This window comes from Eulemur rufifrons, chromosome 7, assembly GCF_041146395.1.
Source record: "Eulemur rufifrons isolate Redbay chromosome 7, OSU_ERuf_1, whole genome shotgun sequence".
Lineage (NCBI taxonomy): Eukaryota > Metazoa > Chordata > Mammalia > Primates > Lemuridae > Eulemur > Eulemur rufifrons.
Window position 1 is genome coordinate 64,752,016 of NC_090989.1, and position 21,432 is coordinate 64,773,447.

Genomic DNA, 21,432 nt, shown 5'->3' on the forward strand with positions numbered 1-21,432 from the left:
CAAATCCATGCCAATAAATTTGTAAAACTAAAAAAAGTACAACTGAAATAAAATTAGATATTGAAAGTGCAAATCTCTTACGAGAACTTACTGTCTTAACATGGAAAGCAATCAAGTAATTATGTACACTGAGTCAGAAAATTATTTTAATAGTTACAAAACTTTTTTTTATAGAATCAGTATAAAATAGCAGTTGATTTCTTCATAATTATCAGAATTATTTGTACTTGAGGTCTTGGCTAAGTGGGGCTGAAATCAACAAAAGGTCTTGGACTGTTGGCTCAGAAATCATCCTAGGAAGCCCACCCTGTTGATATCTGTCATGCTTAGCTCTTAAGAGATGACCCGGTCCTTTAAATAAAAAGTATCTTTCTTTCTTTATTCATTCTTTGGAGGCTTGAAGTGAATTCGGCAGCGTTCATTAAACACCTAAAATATTTAAACAGAAACAAAAGTCACTAAGTCATCCTGTATAAAGCAAGCCTGGAACTAAATTCAATGTGGCGTGCGTCAGGAGGACATTATGTCTGTCTCAGGTCAACAGATCCAGAAAACAGAAGAGTTTCCTCACCAGTCCAGTTATCAGGTGCTGAGTACATAAGTGGCCTTGATATCCATTTACAAGACAATTTTAAAATTTTAATAAAATTAAGTTACTCAGGGAAAAATCATCAAGAGCCAGTTAATTTAATAACTAATAAACAACATATTTTGGACAATTAGATAAAAATATCTAAAATACACTAAAGATAAAGCTTTTTCCTCTTTTTTAAGAATAGATTTTGTTATTTAAATAATTGTTGTACTTTTCTAAATTGTGCCAGATCCTTCTCACAAGTAGGTATACTTGCCAGGTAGACCAATTTTTTGCTAAACTGTACAAATCTATTAATTTTTTTGTTCTACTTACCTTGCTTCCTAAAAATCTAAACAAATAATAAATTGTAAATGCTTACACTCAATAACTAAATGTTTTTCAATATGGGACTGTGTTAAAGAAAAATTTGGTACGGCTATTCAATGGAATACCTATGCAAGCTTAAAAAAGAATAAGGAAGCTTTTATGTTCTGATTTGAAAAGATCTCCAGCATATATTAAAGGAAAAAAACAAAGTGTAGACAGTATAGTTCCATTTGTGTAATGAAGGCAGAAAAATACATACACACGTAAAATTAGAAAAGGTGCAAATACCTGAAAGCATATACCCCCTTTCAGAGATAAAAGTGAGGACAGGAGACAGCTGAAGGAGGGAGGTGGGAGGCAGAATTTTTACTGTATATCCTTTAATGTTTAAAAAATTTTTGAATCACGTCTAAAAATTTTTAGTGTCCAATTTAAAATATTCTAAAATCGAAAAGAATTTCTTCGCAGAATTTACCCCCATACTTCCTTGATGTAAAGAATAAATCATTTTTAAATTACTTATGTTGGTTGCTGTTGACTATCATAAAAATAAAAGAAAAATCTACACAGGGAGCTTCTAAGGTACTGGCATTATTCAATCTCTTAAGCTGGGGGTTAGATACATGAATGTTCATTTTAATAATATTCTTTAAATTCTACATGTTACATACTCTTTGATATATGCATCTCACAATTAAAAGAAAACATGTTAGAAATTATATAGACTCTTTCTGGCCTTTTGTCTTATAACTCATCTCACTTCAGTTTCCAGTCCTGATATTTCCCTGAAATTCCCAATGTTCAGACCAGAGGAGGCCTCAGATTAGTGGCTTTGATACACTGGCTGGGATGATATATACAACCTGGCTGAGCCTCTCCAAATCCTTTTCCTAAATGATTTCCTATCCGATCCACTTCTGCTGGCCTACTACACCACAGTTACATTTTCTTCTTTTTAAAACAGGCAGGGGGCCTCATTTTCTGTTGAGTGGATAAAGCATATTTTCTTTAAAACTACTATCAAATCTGAAACAGCTCACTCTTCCCACTACATTTTTCATATATCATAACCTCTACCCTTGGTTTTCAAGCCAGATGTTCATTTGTACCCCTCCCTCACCCAATCCCAAGAGTAAATATTATTAATATTTCTCCAGAGAATATAAATGTACAAATACTGCCAAAATCTTTCAAGTGGCAAACACCTTATCACGTTGGTAGAAAGGGCAGGAATAGGAAATCTTGGCAAAGAGGATGAGTAAAGAAACGTAATAAAGCAAAGAAAGTCAATTAGCATTTTGCAATTTATTCATGTCTCAGCAAGTTGGTACATTCTGTTTTTGGTTTACTTAACCTCTCTTAAAAGCATATGGTGTAACACCACTTCATTAGTTAAATTAAAAAAATAAAACAGAATTTTCAGTTCATCCTTTAGCTTTAATAGATGTGTGCCCTTTAGAAATATTTTAGATGAGGAGTTTTAGAGAGGGGTAAATGGGTATACTATTACAGAAAACTAAATTCAGAGTTTTGTGATTTTTGACTACATGTAAATTCCTGGGATCTGGGCCCCCAATCTAGTTCCTAACCAGAACTTTGCAGTGGTAATAAGGAGCATGTGAGTCCATAAGCAATAAAAAGCCCCACTATCAGATACCAGGAAAGTTATGTACAATAAAAAGTTTCATGATCAGATACATTAGAAGAAAAGCAACTGTAAAGGGTAGCTAATGATAGGAAAATTTGTGAAAAATACCTCAGCTCAAAAGGGTAATTTTAACAAATAACCTCCTTAAAGGTTCTGAGTTAACTAGAGTAACAACTCTATACATCAAAAATGCCTGTAATTAGTATTAGGAGACAAAGGAATGTCTCCAATTCTGTTAGCAGGTCATACAATTCTACCATATGCTTGTAAAGCTTTTTTTTTTTTTTTTTTTTAAAGATACAGGGTCTCACTTTGTCACCCAGGCTGGAGTACAGTGGCAAGATAACAGTTCACTGCAGCCTCAAACTCCTGGGCTCAAGCAATTTTCCCACCTCAGCCTCCTGAGTAGCTGGGACATAGGTACGAGCCACACTATGCCCTGCTAATTTTTTTTATTTTTTAGAGATAGGGTCTCACTATGTTGCACAGGCTGGTCTCAAACTCCTGGCCTCAAGTGATCCTCCTGTCTTGGCCTCCCAAAGGGTTGGGATTACAGGTGTCAGTCACTGTGGCCTGGCTGATTTTTTAGAAAATGGCTCAATTTAAACACTAACTGTAAGCCCCCCAACAATAACCAAAAAAAAAGGTTAAAATCCTGAGCTGTAAATGTGATCTCTATTCTCCTATTTTCCTTAGAGCCTCAAGGTGCTCTTTACTCTCGCTCCCTTGGCTTCCCTTTGCTAGTCCAGTTTCCCTGCGACTTCTTTCTAAGAAACAACATTATTTTATACCTTCCAGCTCCTGTCATTTACCACTTCTTCAACATTCAGTTCTGACTGCATCCATTTCAACTGCAAGAAAGAAAAAAAAAAATAAAGTTTTGAAATTTTAAAGAACTAAAACCACACTCTATTATGTTTTCCCAAGAAAATCTGTTGCTGCTTTTGTATTCTTTATCTGTTAATGGTATATTTTTGAACCTTCTTTGACACAACTCACTCTCCTTATATCTAATCAATTGTGAATCTTCTGTAACAGTGGTTCTCAAACTTTGCTGCATATTATTAATCTAATCACTTTGAGAGCTTTAAAAAAAATTCCAATGTCCAGTCAGTTCACAGAAGACATACAAATGGACAATAAACATATAAAACAAAATGCTCAATTCTTCTGGGAATAGGCTTTAAAAAAAAAAACAAAGCTCAATCTTACTCATGTATAAAGAAATGCAAATTAAGCCATAATATGACAAAATGAAAAAATCTGATACAACCTAATAGTGAATGTGGGAAAAGATACACTCATACACATTCTTAGTAAAAGTATAAACTGTTGTAACTTGTATGGAGGGCAATTTGGCAAGACTCATCAAACATGTACGTTCACATGTCCTTAAACCCAACAATTCCAGTTCTGGAAATTCATCATACAACTACAGACTTGCAAAGATAGCACAGAGGAATAAAAAAAAAGGACAAGGAGGTGGAAACCTGATTTGGATAGAGAATTAAGAAAAAAGACTCAGAAAGGAAAACAGGGAGAGGAAAGGAACTATACAAGGTCCAAGTGATCTAGAAAGGTATGAGTTTCCCACACCTTGACCATACAACCAGAGGTCTGAGGCTAAAAATGCTATCTTTCCAACTTTCTTTATAATTGCCAACCTAATTACTATACCAGAAAAGTAGCCAATTTCATTGCCAGGCCCAGATGGCAGGACCCATAATACTCCTAGTCATGTCTGGTCAGAGGACTTGAAAGAAGCTAGCTAGTTCCAGGAACAGGGCTTAAATGCTCAGGAAAATGAAGAGAATAAAGCATGAACTACAAGATTGAGGCAGCAAAGAGGTTAAAACCAGGATGTTTTCCTCAGGCCAAAATCAAAAACCCAGACCAGATTCGGGAACAAAATGCCAGAGAGCTCAACAAGATCTGGGCAACACAAGTCTGACACCCAGGCCAAAGATCCTGACCAATCAGGAGTGTAGCTCTGGCAGGTTTGAGAAATGTGCATGCAACACTAATAAAAATGGAACTTGGTACTGATCCAATGGCTCCCTGCAAATTGCCTTCCTAGATTCAGAACTGGTATCAAAGCACAGGCAGGCACACACAGCTGGAACTGTGGAACAAGGGGAAGGACTGCATTTCTGACATTTGGTCCTGTGTTGGGGAGTAATAACAAGCCTGAAGAAGCCCACCAAAGCAACCTCAGTTTGACATTTTAATCAGCCATACAGACCAAAATCATTAAAGCTTCACTACTCCCATCGAAGCGTCAACTCACTGCCAAAGAAATAACAACTTCAGTTGAATAGCAGGGTGTGACAACATGTTACCAAGACAGTCTTCATAACAGCTCTCTAATATTTAAAGAGATGCCATGGGGAAAAGGGTTTAGACTTATCCTGTGGTGCTCTAGAGAGAAGATTAAGGAGCAGCATATATACAGTACGGGGGGGTAGATTTTTTCCAATATATAAGAAAATCTTTAAACGATTAGAACCATCAAAAAAGAGAAGACACCGAGTCCTCCCCCCACAATATCCTGCTCTTAAACAATGGTTAAAACTTCATTAAACAAAAGGTAGAAGCCACTGGTTGGTGATATCATAAAGACAATTAATATAAAACATATGGAGTCACAGAGATTCAAACAGGAAGGGAAAGGAACTGCTACTTTGTACCAGCCAATATGCTAACTCTCACATATATTATATAATCTTATCCTCACCAAAAAAAAGAAAACATAAGAAGTTACTAAGTATCAACCCCATTTTATAGACTGAAAATCAGAAGTTTCAGAGCAATTAATTTACAAGGTTACAAAGCCACCAAGCTATATGGGATTTATTGCTTTGGAGCTGTCTGCCTTTATAAACCATGTTTTTTCATATTCTAGAACATTGTAGATATTACAGCCAACTTCTAATATAATTTCATCAGTGGCATCAATAAACTGTCACCTCTGAGATGGTTGTTTTTGAGGCTCTGGGTCTTCAACAGGTAAACTTCTTCTCAAAGGCCACTAATAGGTGACAGCAGTGATAGAGCTCCAGCAAGGAATACACTTTTTTTGAGTTAAAGATTCAGGTAAAGAACTGAAGATTTTTAGACTGGCATCTCTGTATCTAAATAAAATATGCTCACTAAACTAAGTGGAATCTGACCATTTAGTCACAACTTAATGTAAAGAAACTGACCTAATCCATAGTCAGAATAAATGGGTTAGAGTCCCAGTTCTACCACTTACTAGCTCATGACTTTGGGGATGCCAGTATTTCTGAGTCTGTTTCCTCATACAGAAAATGAAGAGGTAGAGCTGCAACATCTCTAACAGCTCTCTCGATTCCATAATCTTCATGGCACATTTCACATTTCTTTATTTGCTTACATACTACTCATGGTTACTCCCCTAGCTCTATGTACTATAAGGCCAGAAAGCAAACCTCACATAGCTCTCTGATTGGCTTCTCAACCCCTCCTTGCAGTGGTTGTCCTGGTGATTCTCTCTGGGCTCTAAAGGCACAAGGGAAGATGTGAGGGCTGAGCAAATTGTGTGACACTCCCAAATCCTCAGTGGTTTAGAGTTTTGAACTTCGTTCTTCACTAACAAGAGTCACTCTATTCTGTTTAACTTAATTTGCAAATAGCAATTTTTTAGTTTATGATTTAACAGCTTTGCCCTGTAGTTTCCTTTGTCAACATCTTCAAGAGTCTGTTGAAATACAAAATCATCTAGACTTTAACCAGTTTTATGTCCTCTTTCTATAAGCCTTCATGAACATAGAGAGTAGGGTAAGATGAACGTGATCACATAAATTCACTGTCTGAGGAATCCACAGTGCCTGATACAGTAGTCACAAACTGCAGTCATGAACAAAGACAGCAGCAAAGACAGTGACTGAATCCTCGATCCAGTGAGACATCCTGAATCGGTGGAATGACAGAGAAAGTGCTGCAGCTTGGCATGTGCACCCGTGTACAAGGAAAGGTTTTTCTTTTTTTTTTTTCTACTAAAGGCTTTCAAGAGATGACAGGTCCCCTTTTCAAAGTTTGGCTATATCTACTAATCTAGGGCAAACTTCACAACTGCTCAGTATGAAAAGCATGACTCCATTCCACAACGATCTGTAAGTCAACTATTGTGCCATCTTAAAATATGAACATGATTTTGCTAATTGTACAGTGGTCATGTAAGAAAAAAGTCCCTGTCTTAGGAAATAACTAATGAATTTAGGGGTAAAATGGTACAATGTCTCCAACACACTCTCAAAACGGTTCAGGGAAAAAAAAAATGTTTATGCACATGGGGAGAGGGGAGAGGGAGGGGAGAGAGAATGAACTGTTAGGTACGTGGGACAAAATATAAACAATAAGTGAATATAGGTGAAGGGTACACGGGAGTTCTTTGTACCGTTCCTGCAACTTTTCTGTAAGTTTGAAATTATACAAAACAAAGAGTTCCCTCTAAGAGTGCCCCCCAAAAAAGATAGCAACGTGTTCCATATAATAAAATATGCTGTATATTTCAATTGTTTTGTTGACACATCACATACAAGGGCTGTGAAGAAACAGTTCTGCTGCATTAACTACATTCTGAGGTCCACACCGTCTACATTACAGTTGTCTAGGGAAAATGAAACTTCCTCTGACACATCCCTGGGTGAGTACTTGCTGTTTTCTTAAAAGTGAAAACACTGCAGGGAGGAGGGATGAAGTGGAAAAAAGCCATGTCCAAAAAAGGCCAAAGACCCATAGCAACTTTTACACACTAGGGAAATAAATTATGATGAGGTACTAGTGAATCTGGTTAGATTTAAATAGTACTATATTTTTATGGCTGAAGAAGATAATATCCTAAAGCTAAATAGTCTGTATTATATTACAGCAGATTTCTACAGAATGAAACCAGAGGTAAATATTTTCAAACTATAAATATATTAAGAAATGTTTCTTCTCAAGTTAAGCCTCAGAAGGCAGATACCATACAGATGTGATCTCCCTAGAATTTCTGATGTGGTGCTGGTTTGTACTGAGCCTTTAACAGAGGGGAAAAAAAAGGAATGAAAATAAAATTGTGTGCTTATTTTAGCTAAAGCAGCTACGCTGCATCTGTTTATGAAATATACATTAATTTATCAACTAATATCTAAATGTAATAAAATAAAGCCCACTAAAAATGAAGCATTAATCTCCCGGTCATTTTTTTTTAAATAACCATAACTTACTCTAAAATTTTCATATGAAAAACTGCCTTTATTTTGAAGGCTACAATTGGAAAAACTTTGCCTGAGAAATGTTAATTCTGTTCAACTTACCTTTGTCTGCTCTTTTCTAAGTTGCTTTAATAACGTTAAATCGTCCAAATTTTTTTCTCTCTCTTCTCGAAGGCTTTTTACTACTGCTGAGGTCTGGGCTATACAATTTTTTATGACTCTGTCCCGACTGGCATGAGCTGCCATCAACTAAAAAAACAAAGGAAAGAAAAGGGGGGGAAAAAACATCGATTTATTACATTTTAGTTTTTTTTTTTTTTAAATCCTCATTTTGATACTACAGAAATACTTTGTAAAACATTGCTAAAAATTGAATCCATGGAAGAGAAGACTGTATCAGCTAAATCATCTAAAAACAGATAAAAGGAAGCACCTCTGCAGGTAGAAGGTATGAGGTCCCAGATTGCTTTCTTCCTCAGTATGTTCCCAGTATTTCCTGCTCCTTTCTTCCTGCATTCCCTCTGCTGGGCTTTTCATTTCAGTTTCCCTTACCCCACATCCCTGTCTTATTCCATCCACATGTTCCTCTACCCTGCACCCTCCTTCACACACCTCTGAGCCACTTACTGCTACTCTTCTTCTCTTTTTCTGTCCTTTCATAATTTTTTCAGTCTCATGTTGTCAACAAGTGAAAGAAATTATAAACTAAGCAATGTAGAGAAGATCTTACCTACGTAAGACAAAGCCCTTTTCAAGATCATAAAGTATAAATACTGATAAGGGGAACTTACATATGAAGCACAGTTAGTGGCTGTATCAATTGTGTGTATCGATTGAAAGCAAGGATGTCTGATAGAACGACTCTTTAATAACTTCCATCTTAATGTAATAAAGCTAATAAAACACAGTTCTTAACAATTTTCTGTCTTGGGTAGGATGGTCATGTTTCAAACACACTCCGTGATCACAGCCAAATTTTGACGATACCGCCAAATTTTGCATCTGTAAACCACTGTTTCAAGTTCATAGACTTTTTATTGTCCAGTATTGATTTTTATGTTTATCATGGGAATAAACAATGTAAAGCTAGAAAAATTTCACAGATTGAAGAGAATATGCTCTAATAAAGGGATCTCATTGGAATTATTTTACTTTTACCATGAGTATACTTTTGAGATTTGCAATTTCTAAAATTAGTGCTTCATAGTAACTTTACTGATCATCTTCTATGAAGAAGTGTTATCACCAGAAAATGCAAATATTCCTTCATCAGCTATAGAAGGAAGCTGGGTCAGGGACTAAAGTCAGGGCGACTATGAGTAACTTGCACATTTCACAGAGTTCTACTTCTTGACTGAGCCAGTATTTAAAGAAACTCAGTGGTACTTATTGGCATGCGTACTCTGCTGCAGGCCTGATCCCTGGTGCAAAGCGACTTGATAAACGATCCTTTACATGATATACATGTTACTGGATCCCTCTAGGATGCAGATACAGACAAAGAAAAACCCAAACACATACACGAGGATATCCAAAACAGAGAGAGATTCCAAATTTAGTATGCAAGGTTATCCTGATTCAACAAAGGATTAAAATATAATAATAATGATAGTAGCAACAGCAGACATTTATATGCAAAACACTTAGTACAGTAAGCACTATATATTAACTCAATCCTCTAACAATCCTATGAACTAGGTACCATTATTATACCATTTTATAAATAAGGAAACTGAGGCAAAGAAGTTATATAACATGTTCAAGGTCACCCAGCTAGGAAGTATCACAAGTGGGGTTTATTCTAGATCTGGAATCCATGTTGTTAATCACTACACTATAAACCTCTAGGTTAACAGGAAGATTACAAATTGAAACAACTGAATGGACTACAGAGATTTTATCAGCAGTGAGGTGAGAATGGGGTATCACTAAAGTGACCATAAATTCTAGTTCTTTAAACAGAGACACTCAAAGAAACTAAAGTGAAGTGTCAAACAACCTCATAGTAAATTAGGACTTAGATCCATACTACCTACTCCCGATACTGGATTCTACTCAATAAAGTCCACAATTTTGCAATTTTCTCAAGCTACAGGACTTACCTCACCATTCAGTAAAATAACATACATACTTTAATATAAAAGCACTACAAAAATATCAGTAGTTATTTTTGTTATCAGTAGTTATGCTCTGAATTTAATTGATATCAATAAGCTTATCTAAAATGGATTTGAGAAAGGCACTTTAGGTTTTAAATAATGTCTTCTTTATATGACTATGAATCCAAACAGTAACCTTGTGGTAGAACTTAAAATAGCAAGTATCATTTGGACTTTCAAGTTAATGAAAAGATAGAAATAAATAAACTGTAACAAATATTTAACTGCATTGTTATTTCCTTTGGCTTTTGGAAATTAAAAAGAGAAATAAAGGGAGGCAATGAAAAAATATATACTTGAGAAACCAAAGCCTCAGGAAAGGACACTTTATCTGTGACTTTCCTTCCCTTCCAACTGCCAAATGCTTCTTTTCTCCTTCCTGATGAATGAAGGGGAAGAAATAAGATATAATATATATAAAAGGTGTGAAGGGTTTTAATTCTTCCATATATTAGCTGTCTGGCTTTTTCGGGTTCATTTACTCAAAGTCCTGGCTCTTGTTACTGTTTTACTTTACTGTTTCACTCCCCTCTTCCTTCCTTTGTGCAGAAGGTCTCCTTAAGTTAAAGGGTGCAAACGCAGAGGCCAAAAAAAATGGCTGTCCGTTTCTTTAGAACCATCTCTTAACAGATTAGTGCATAAGATCACACATTTTCTTTAGTTTGTAGAAACCAGATCAAAACTTATATACACCCTCACATGTGGGCAAGGAAACATGAAGATGTCATTCTTTTATTCACAGTTAAGTTACATGATCATTGATTTCTTATTCTGCCTGCAAAGAAAGGCATAAAAGAAGGGAAAGAGAGATTCAAAAGATACACTTACAGACTCATAAAGTTGTTTACAGGTTTGGCTGGCATCAATTTTCCCTGCAAAGGAAGCTGTTGGAACCGTAGTGTTTAATTCATGTACTATCCTGTCATCAATTGTCCTCATCACCTTGAGTAATTCCTATATATATTTAAAATAAAAGAATATAACTTGAATGGAAAGTTAAGTAATAAAAAATAAGTTTTTAAGCAAAAAATAAAGCTCTTGGATATGTCACAACCCTTTAAGTTAGAAGTGGGGAAACCAAGCCAAATATAGTACAACCATAAGAAAATCCTTATTATATAAGGATGACAGGTAGGTTAAGTAATAGTAATTCTAACAGTAGACACCAACTCTGCCTCCTTGGCCCAACTGTGATTGTCTTGAGGCTTAAGACTGTCTTACTCATATTTAAATCCATTTGCTGGCATCGTGCTTAGGAAACAGTGTATGCTCTTTCCATCTCCAGCATATAGCCAATAGAGTTCTATTGAACTTGACTACCACAGATTCTCCATCATAATCCAGTGTAATGATCCAGCTTGCTCTGTTTCCTCTTTACCTGTCATTATAAAATATGCTAGTAGAAAACTTCTGGAAAGATATACAAGCAATTAATAGTAGTAGTTAACTTGCAGAAAGTAATCTATGCCCTCTTAGGCTTTTAGCCTTTTACTACAATCAAGTATTATTTTTGAGATAAAAACAAGTAAAACAAAACATGCTGCTAGAGAAGCAATCAAAGCTCTTCATGGCTTTCATATTCACAGAACGAGTAGGAATTAGTTTTACCCTTAGTAACCCTGCAAACATCTCCCAAGGATACCTTCTCCCACAGATAGTCTCTAACTCTCAAAAAACCAACCAAAAGAAAAATAATACCAAAAGGCCAGGGAACTTAGAAAGACTAGTGATAATGACCTACTCGGTATAGTCCCTCCCCCCACATTTTGATTAGCACACTTCTTCTCACTTGTCACTAGAGAAGGCTGAGTATCTATCACCTACATTTCGTCTTCAGATGTTTCTAGCAGTACACCCTTCTTTTTCTTGTTTCTCAAATTTACAAAAAACTCAAACATCAACAAAAAAACCATGACTACTGAAAAATCAAAGAAAACAGAATTACAAATTAGGAATATACTTTTTGAAAATACCCAAGTTAACATTCAATATTAATACGTATTAAAAGCAACTGCTTGATTCTCTATCTCCCCCAATATACCATTCTACTTCTTTCCTTTGCCAAACTGAAATTCCTGACTGCAACCAACTCCTTCATCTTTCCTCATCCATTTGTTAAAATAAAAACTTTTACCGTGATTGAAGTATTACTTTCATTTTAGAAAAATTAGAAGAAAATCTTAAAGAAAATAAAAATCATCCATAGTTAACCATTGTCAATATTTTAACATGCCCCTTGGTCTTTTTTTCTACACATATCTATGAATATTTTTTATAAAACTGTGGTACTATGTAGCATTATAAAGTCCTGCTTTATGACATTATACTATGAGCATTTTGCCCTTGTTAATACAAATGCCTTGAAGACATTTTTAATAGTTGCATAAATATTCTTTCCTATGGAGGCACAACATATCTGACCACTTCCCTGCTAATGAACGTTAGCTTGGTTCCAATTGTAATAGTCCATTCAACCTAAGTCTGTAGTCTATAATTTTTTCTATCATTCCATTAATCTTTAGTGAATTTAGTGGCCTTTTCTAATCTCAAAGAAAAACAGCTTGTGGAAGGCCCATAATTGAGACTAACAAGACACAGGCAAACATCAGGTCTAAAACCAAGTTCTTCATATCTTAAAATAAATCTAATTCTTTATCTTATCTCTTCTTCCTGTACCTTTCTTTTTTGTTGATAGTATTCTCTGTAAACTGGAATTCGTAGGGGATAATATCATCATATTCATTGGGCAACCACCATTTTAAATAGTGTGCTACATACAGTGGAGGACATATAATGTCCGTTAGGTGGTAAATTCCAAACAAATGGCAGTGGCACCATTTAGCGAGTCAAAAAAATAGGTAAGTTGAGTCTGGAAAGGGTAGTGGGAGGGGGATAAAGAGGAGATGGTTAATGGGTACAAAAATACAGTTAGAAGGAATAAGATCTAATGTTCAGTAGCACAGTAGGGTGACTATAGTTAATACTTTATTGTCTATTTCAAAATAACTAACAGAGTGGAATTGGAATGTTTCTACCATAAAGAAATGATAAATGCTTGAGGTGAGGGATATCTTAATTACCCTGATTGATCATTACACATTATATGTTTGTATCAAAACATCACATGTACCCCATAAATATGCACAACTATATGTATCCATAATAATTAAAAGTTAACTAAAAATAGGTAAGTAGAAGACAGGGACCCACCTTGCCAACTTTACCTCCTACAACTTGTCTAACTTAAAAAAAAAAAAAAAAAGCCTCCTCTAAAATCTTGCAACACTTTCTTTTTCTGTTTAACTTGAACTACTCTGATGCTAAGGATTAAGTTGTACCTTTTGGATAAAATTTTCCTTGGCTATGAAAGCCCTCAGCAATCTTTGTTCTTTAAATAACGCAACAGTGAGAGAGAGAGTACCACAGAATTCATTCATTTAACTCATTCTTCATTTAAAACAAAATTATACCCGGCTAGGCACAGTGGCTCATGCCTGTAATCCTAGCACTCTGGGGAGGCTGAGGCAGGAGGATCACTTGAGGTCAGGAGTTAGAGACCAGCCTGAGCAATAGCGAAACTCCATCTGTATCAAAAATAGAAAAAAAATCAGCCAGGCATGGTGGTGGGCGCCTGTAGTTCCAGCTACTTGGGAGGCTGAGGCAGGATAGCTTGAGCCCAGGAGTTTGAGGTTGCAGTGAGCCATGATGACACCACCGTACTCTATTTGGGCCGACAAAGTGAGACTCTGTCCCCCAAAAAATAAATAAATAAAAATAAATTACAGTTGTCTCTCAGTATCAATAAGGAATTGGTTGCAGGACCTCCCTCAGATACCAAAATCCAAGGATGCTCAAGTCCCTTATATAATATGCAAGAGTATTTGTATATAACCTATACATGCCTTCTCATATACTTTAAATCACCTCTAGATTACTTACAATACCTAATACGATGTAATGCTATGCAAATAGTTGCTATAAGTATTCAGTACAGATGCAATTTTTGTTCAAATATTTTTGATCCAGTGTGAATCCACAGATGCAGAACCCACAGATACAGGCAGGCCAACTGTACTAATGTCTAGTATGTGTCAGGCACCATTCTAAACACCAGGGCTACAGTGGTAAACAAAACAGAAAAAGTCCTTGTTCTTATAAAGCAAAATTCCTAAAGGGGGAAGGTGGACAATAAATAAGTACTCCCGGCCGGGCGCGGTGGCTCACACCTGTAATCCTCGCACTCTGGGAGTCCAAGGCGGGTGGATCGCTCAAGGTCAGGAGTTCAAGACCAGCCTGAGCAGAGCGAGACCCCGTCTCTACTAAAAATAGAACGAAATTATATGGCCAACTAAAATATATATAGAAAAAATTAGCCGGGCATGGTGGCGCATGCCTGTAGTCCCAGCTACTTGGGAGACTGAGGCGGTAGGATCGCTTAAGCCCAGGAGTTTGAGGTTGCTGTGAGCTAGGCTGATGCCACGGCACTCACTCTAGCCCGGGCAACAAAGCGAGACTCTGTCTCAAAAAAAAAAAAAGAATTATATGGACAAGAAATTAACTTTTAGACTTAGCAGAATGGAAATCATGGGTGATCTTGAAGTGAGCTATTTAAACAATGTTTAATGGCCTGAAAAGTTAATGTGGCTTAAGAGAAACCATGGTGTGAGATGAGATCCACTACTACAGGTCATGTTACAGGACTTTAGTCTTTCCCCTAGCCATGGGTAACCAATGAAGTGCTTTAAGTATGATGGTGGGGTTACATGATCAGATTTGTGTTCTGAAATGATTAAGTTAAGGTGTGGAAAATGGACTGGAGAGAAACAATAGTAGATGTAAAGAGATCAGTTAGGAGTTGGTACAACAATCCAGGTGAAAGATTGTGTAGTTTGACATTCCCTAGGGTTTTTATTGACTCTGAACTTTAACCAGTTTTGAGTTTGAACACCAGCTATACCTTAATCACTACAGCCAAATTCCACTCCAATAAAACAATTTGGACATACTATTAAGTTCCTTGCACAGCAATGGGAATTTATCTGCATTAAATAGGTAATGAATCCATCAATTTTACAGTCTTACCAATGGAACTTACAAATGTGGATTATCAAATACAGTCATGTGTCACTCAGTGATGGGGATACATTCTGAGAAATGCCTCATCAGATGATTCCGTTGTTGTGTGAACATCAGAGTGTACTCACACAAACCTTACTACATACCTAGGCTATATAGCATATTGCTCCTAGACTACAAACCTGTATATCATGTTACTCTACTGAAGGCTGTAGGCAAATGTAACACAATGGTAAATATTTGTCATTTGTGTATGTAAACACAGAAAAGGTACAGTAAAAACATGGTGTTATAATCTTATGGGACCACTGTCATATATGTGGTCTGTCATTGAGCAAAATGTCATTACGTGGCACATGACTATGTATCAGTTTTTCTTTATGTCTAGAGAATTATCAATATATGATCCAGAGTTTAGCTTTCAACACGGCAGACACTAGCCATATGAGGTCATTTAAATTAAAATTAAACACAATTTGAAATTTATTAATAGCTCCTCAGTTGCACTAGCCACATTTCAAGTGTTCCAGAACCATATGGCGCTAACGTCTATCTACCATACATAGACAGCACAAATGTAAAACATTTCCACCACCACCAAAAGTCCTATTGGACAGTGTTATATCCTAGATAATACAATGATAATCTCTAAAATGATAATGTATTTGTTCAGAGATTGATGAGAACTGTAAGCTATTCTTAGATGTTACAGAAAAGATTCCAGAAAAGTCAAAGAGAAGGAAAAAAGGGAAGTAAGATGTAGGAAGGGATTTCTTTCAAAACTGCAAAGGGGGAAGGAAAAGAACTATAAACCACCTCACCAGGCTCACATTTCTTTACAGGGAAAAAAGTACCAAAGCTCTTAAGGCAACTCCAAGAGATTCTAGGCAAAAGGTCAGGTGGCCCTCACAGACTGAGAGTAAATGAAGGTGAATGCAGGCACAAAAATGCTACTGTTGAATTACGTGGATCATTCATAAGGAATTACCGATTACCTACCTGATGCCTAGATCCAATGGCACACCTTCCCCCCACTTTCTCACAAATTGACCAAGAAAATATACAAAAGACAACCCTGAATAGATAACACACACAATAAACTGCAACACATGTCCACAGAGATAATACAGAAATAAATACGGCTAAGAGGTTCTCTGAAGGCTACATCTTGTGTAGGACCTGGAACTCTCAGCTTTTAAACATCAAATCATTGCAAAAGTTAACTACAAATTTTGTAGTGCCCCGAGCTTGTCCTATCTTTTATCTTCCCCAAAACAAAGAGATTTGAGATACTGTTAATCTCTAATTTTAGGCTGACCCTTTGAGATTACTCAGACACTTTTCTTGGAATTACATTTTATATCTTCTAATTGTGGGGGGGAATCTCATCCTCTTGGAAGATAATTTAGGTACTGACGGAGTGCTCATATTTAGTAGTGGGGAGGACAGAAAACGTTCTATTGCTCCTACAATTATACTATAGTCTATTCCTCAGATTAATCCTCAGGAAAATTCCTTTTATTACTTTGCGCAGTTTTTAGGGTATATGGGGGTGGGAAAAAGGGCTACTATATGACTAAAATACAATAAATATACTCTAAAGAGTGATCTAGAACTCCCTTAATCTCTTCTCTCCTCCCCCTCTGCCTGAAGGTACCCAGAAATAGACCTCATTAGCATGATGCTTTTTTTCAGGCAGACCTGGTTCCTCAAATCCTATGTTTACAGCAAGGTTCACAGTGTTTCCCCCAAGCAAGAAACACAAACTTATCTGTAACTGCCAGAATCTTCTGACACCCAGTACCCCCAGGAGACAGGAAGAGAGCAAAAGGAACCATGGTTGAAGCTAGAAAATTATCTACTAAGTCTGTACCTAATTACCGTATGACTAAAAATCAATTATGTATAAATAAATATTCCTAATAGAAATATAAAGATTTCAAACATTCTGGGAAGGAATACCTAGCTGATTTCGTCCAGGCGATATACAAACTGGGTCTCAGGTACAGTAAGGAGGAAGGGATTTTAGAGTGGCAATCAGTTTAAAAAAGCACAGAAATGACAAAGCGCATGATATGTTCAGGAAAAAGCAAGTAGGCCTATGAGGCTGGACAGTAGAGTTCAAATGCACGCTGCAGGTGGTGGTAGGTGAGTGGGAAGAAAGAGAAATGTATGAGGGCAGTGGTAAGAGATATGATTAGGGAGACACACTTTGAGATCCTATTTTAAAAGGCCACGTTAAGTAGTTTAAACCTAATCATGTAAGCCTAAAAACTAGAAGCATGATTTGGATTCTAAAATTTAGAAGGCAATATTATATGCCACGGTATTATGGAGTTTAGATTGAAGGGGGGATATATTAGCCAGAGGAATGCCTAGACAGGGAGACCTGTTGGAAAGCTAGTTGCAAAAATAACAGAGCCTAAACAAAGCCAGTGGCAGTAGTGATGAATCTTCCTAAATCACCTGATTATCTCACCCACTCTGCTCAAAAATGACTCCCTAACCTCACACTTGCATGCAAGGGCTTCCACTGTCTGGTTCCAAATTTTTGTGTAATCCCAATGAGCCCCTGTACAAATACTGTATTCCAGCAACACTGATTTTCTATTATCCCCAAATACATAAAATTTTTGCCTATATACTACTGCCTCTGCCTGGAAGTATGCTGGTTTCTGTCCACCTAAGGCCCAACTCAATTACCATCTCTTGACTTACTTCTCTCCAAACTCTTATAGCATTTTATTCATTTTTTTCAATATCTTCTCCATGTTTTATATCCCTACTTAGATTAAGTTCTTTGTTTTATACCCTGTCCACTGGATCTCTTTAAGTGCCTGATAGCTACTGTTATGGACTGAATTGTGTACCCCTCCCAAAAAAAAAATTCCTTTTGAAGCTTTAATCCCTCACCTGACTGTATCTGGGGATAGGGTCTTCAGGAATGTAATAAAGGTTAAATGGAGGTCATAAGAGTGGAGCCCTAATTTGGTAGAACTAGTGTCCCTATAAGAAGAGGATACTAGAGATCCCTTTCCCAGAAGGCAGCCATCTGCAAGCCAGGAAGAGAGGCTTCACCAGAAACCAATCCTGAAGGCACCTTGATCTTGGACTTTTAGACTCCAGAACTGTAAAAAAATAACTTTCTATTGTGTAAGCCACCCTGTCTGTGATATTTTGTTATGGCATCATTACCAGACTAATATAGTCTCCAATACATTTTTGTTGAATGAATACTAAAATGGTATTCCAGGCAGTCAATTTTAAACATTCATTTCTGAATTTTATTTCAATTTGGAAATATGATATTTTCCAGGAGTATTAAATCTAATTTGTACAATGGAAAAAGAAGAATTGCAAAAATTTAAAACATTTTACCCTTAAACTTTAAAATATACACCTGTATGGAAAAAAAATCAGAACAGTAGTTGGGGGGAGGGAAGGAGGATAGTGGCAGGGATTGGCTAGGAAGGGACATGAGGAAACTTTTGACGGCATTATTCTCTATGTTGATGGAGGGTTGCATTGCAGGTGTATGTAAACATCAAACTCATTGAATGGCACTCTTAAAGATTTGTGCACATCACTGTATGCAAATTTTATAATAAATAATAGTAAAATATTGAACTCTAGTTAATGATATGCATGCTGACATGTTTGGGAGTGAAATACACCGATGTTTGCAACTTACTCTGAAATGCATCAAAAAAAAAATGAAATAAAAAGGTGGGTTGATGGATAGAAAGATGGACAGATGGATGTGTGATAAATACAGCAAATCACTGATTACAGAATACAGACGGTGGGTACATGAGCATTCACTGCACAATTCTTTCAAACTTTCTGTAGTGTTTGAATATTTTTAAAATAAAATTCTGAAAATAGTACACCTAATCTTTAAAGCAAAAAATGCATGACTTTTTGTTTCTCTTCCACAGTTTTCAGTGCAGTGCTTTCCACATTTAGGATACTTATATACAAAACATAATGGTTTAGTAGCTTTAAAATTACATAAACTTTGATCAGTAATTTATGAGAATGCCAATTAATCATGTTTTATAATTTTACCAAACTCATCTAAACCTAAATGTTATAGTAAAATTTTACATTTTTATAACACCTTCATTTATGTTTTTGTGTGCCTAAGGTAGTATGCCCATTCACAAAGAGGTTAAACAATGTGCCAAGGCCGGGCGCGGTGGCTCACGCCTATAATCCTAGCACTCTGGGAGGCCGAGGTGGGCGGATCGTTTGAGCTCAGGAGTTCGAGACCAGCCTGAGCAAGAGCGAGACCCCATCTCCACTAAAAATAGAAAGAAATTATATAGACAGCTAAATATATATATAGAAAAAATTAGCCGGGCATGGTGGCGCATGCCTGTAGTCCCAGCTACTCGGGAGGCTGAGACAGGAGGATCCCTTGAGCCCAGGAGTTTGAGGTTGCTGTGAGCTAGGCTGACGCCATGGCACTCACTCTAGCCTGGGCAACAAAGTGAGACTCTGTCTCAAAAAAAACAATGTGCCAAGGCCTGATCTATAAAACCAGACCTTCTGACTAAGACTCATGTTATGATCTTTTGATATATGTTATCTCTGTGAATGGAATTGTTAGGCAAGACAGTTTAGCTTTTGACCCACTTACATTTTATCGGACCATGTAAAAGAAAAATCAAAGAGTTCTTAAAGCACTCTTGGATGTTTTAACAGCTCAAAGAGATCCTTTGACATTTAATTTCAGAGATTCAAATAACTATAGACATGGAAACAGCTTTAAATGTTACTTAACACAATCTTTTTTACAGATTCAAGTTAATTCCCCAAGGAGTTAATTGATTAGCTCAAGGTCACAAAGCTGTTAATGGCGGATACAATCCTAAACCCATAATATCTAATTCCCTAACCAGTACTCTTTCCCATTGACCTTAAGACTACTATTGCTAGATTATGAGCTCATTAACTCAAGTTGTATCATAGTACTAAAGTGACAAGGCCAAGGCCACAAATGGGTGCATTAACCTTAAATATTCCGCATAATTTGGAATCCAACAGTCTTTTTGTATCCTATTAAAAATTTTTACAAGTATTTGTATTGATTTATTTATTGGGCACTCTGATAGCATATGAGGGTGGTTGCTGTTCTGATCTAGTAGAAGAGCAACTGAAGTGGTGAAGAGGATGCAAACAATGGTGGAAAGACCCGACAAACTTCTTTGGCCAAATGCTATTTGTCAAATAATTCAGTCTGTTTAGATTACCTTCAAGAACACCACTACTTACAAACCGTTCATAGCACAAAGCTTACTAAACATAGGTCAATGACACATGAAACGGTTTTTCAGTATCTTCAGTTAAAAATGCAATACATTTTTAATATCATGATTTTTGAATTCAGATCTGTAACTAGATAGAAACAGGTCCTAGAATTAATTCCCCCTCCAAGCTTCCAAACGTCCTCGCCCACAAAAATAATAAGTTGTACCAAGTGTTTGCTTTATCAAGTAAATAAGCTCTCCTTCACTTTTTTCTCTCCCACAAAAGCTCAACTTAAAAGTAGGAGAGGAATGGCAGAAGCTGGGAACTGAGTTCAGGAGATTACTACAAGATCGTTACAATCCTTACCCTCAGAGCCAGAGCTCAGCTTCATCCCCGCGGAACTACCCAGACTTTCCCAGTCAAGGCCTGCGCAGCGCAGGAAGTACTATGACCCCCTTCTCCCTCCCTCTACGGAGCAGCCTCCCTCTTTAAGGCCAAACCAGCGCCCCCCATGACCTCCAATGGCTTAAAAATAAAGCCCTGGACTGCCCGCTTTTCCCGCAACTGGTCCATACTCCCTCCCAGAGCAGGGAATAGGGTCTGGGGACAAAAGGAGGGACACGCCTGCCACACGAGGAAAACCCCATCACCTGGAACTCAGCGAACTCCTCACAGTTCACACCGCCACTGGGCGCCGCCATATTGGACAAACGCGAGGACCCCGCTGTAGGCCAATCACCGCCGAGCAAAGGTGTCTGCGGCGCCGCCTGACAAAAACCAGTACGAAAAACCGGGGGACTGCAAGACAGCTGAGTGCAAAGCTTGACTTCGTGATCCCTGCTGTCCTGCTTTTCACTCTAACTCCTTTAACATGCCCTCCTGGAAGTGGCACACATGCATGGATCACAGATTGTCAGAACATGAAGGGATCATTAACTCCAATCCTATCTTCTTACAAAAGGGAAACAATTTTCTAGTCACCCCTACCGTTCCAGAAGGAAATCTAGGGAAGGGAGGCCTTTGTAACCCCTCTCATTCCAGTGTCTACCCACTCCACCCCCACCTCCGACCATAGAGAGTAAGGAGGTCTTGTTCATTAAGAATTTGGGACCACTAAGAAATGTCAAGATAAAAAAGACATTTTCGGCAGTGCGGGTGGGTGGGTACGGGTGG

At 37.1% G+C, this 21,432-nt stretch overlaps 1 protein-coding gene across 2 annotated transcripts; it reads right to left on the reverse strand.

Annotated features, from left to right (window-relative positions):
• Positions 1-124: 124 nt before the first annotated feature.
• Positions 125-20,967, reverse strand: MIX23 (mitochondrial matrix import factor 23). 2 transcript variants are annotated; one of them, XM_069472698.1, is made up of 5 exons: positions 20,910-20,967; positions 10,759-10,884; positions 7,874-8,020; positions 3,344-3,403; positions 125-429 (listed from the first exon to the last, which is right to left on the reverse strand). In XM_069472698.1, the coding sequence occupies exons 1-5, from the start codon at positions 20,958-20,960 to the stop codon at positions 379-381; spliced, it is 435 nt and encodes a 144-aa protein (XP_069328799.1). In that variant the 5' UTR covers positions 20,961-20,967; the 3' UTR covers positions 125-378. The 2 variants fall into 2 exon arrangements, with proteins under 2 accessions (XP_069328799.1, XP_069328800.1); XM_069472699.1 differs by having other exon boundaries at positions 20,884-20,967.
• Positions 20,968-21,432: the final 465 nt, after the last annotated feature.

Coding starts and splice junctions, on each gene's coding strand:
- MIX23 (XM_069472698.1), bottom strand. CDS start 20,960: ATGGCGGCGCCCAGTGGCGGTGTGAACTGTGAGGAGTTCGCTGAGTTC. Junction 10,885..20,909: donor AGGAGTTCGCTGAGTTCCAG/GTGATGGGGTTT, acceptor AAATATATATAG/GAATTACTCAAGGTGATGAG. Junction 3,404..7,873: donor TTAGAAAAGAGCAGACAAAG/GTAAGTTGAACA, acceptor TCTTTCTTGCAG/TTGAAATGGATGCAGTCAGA.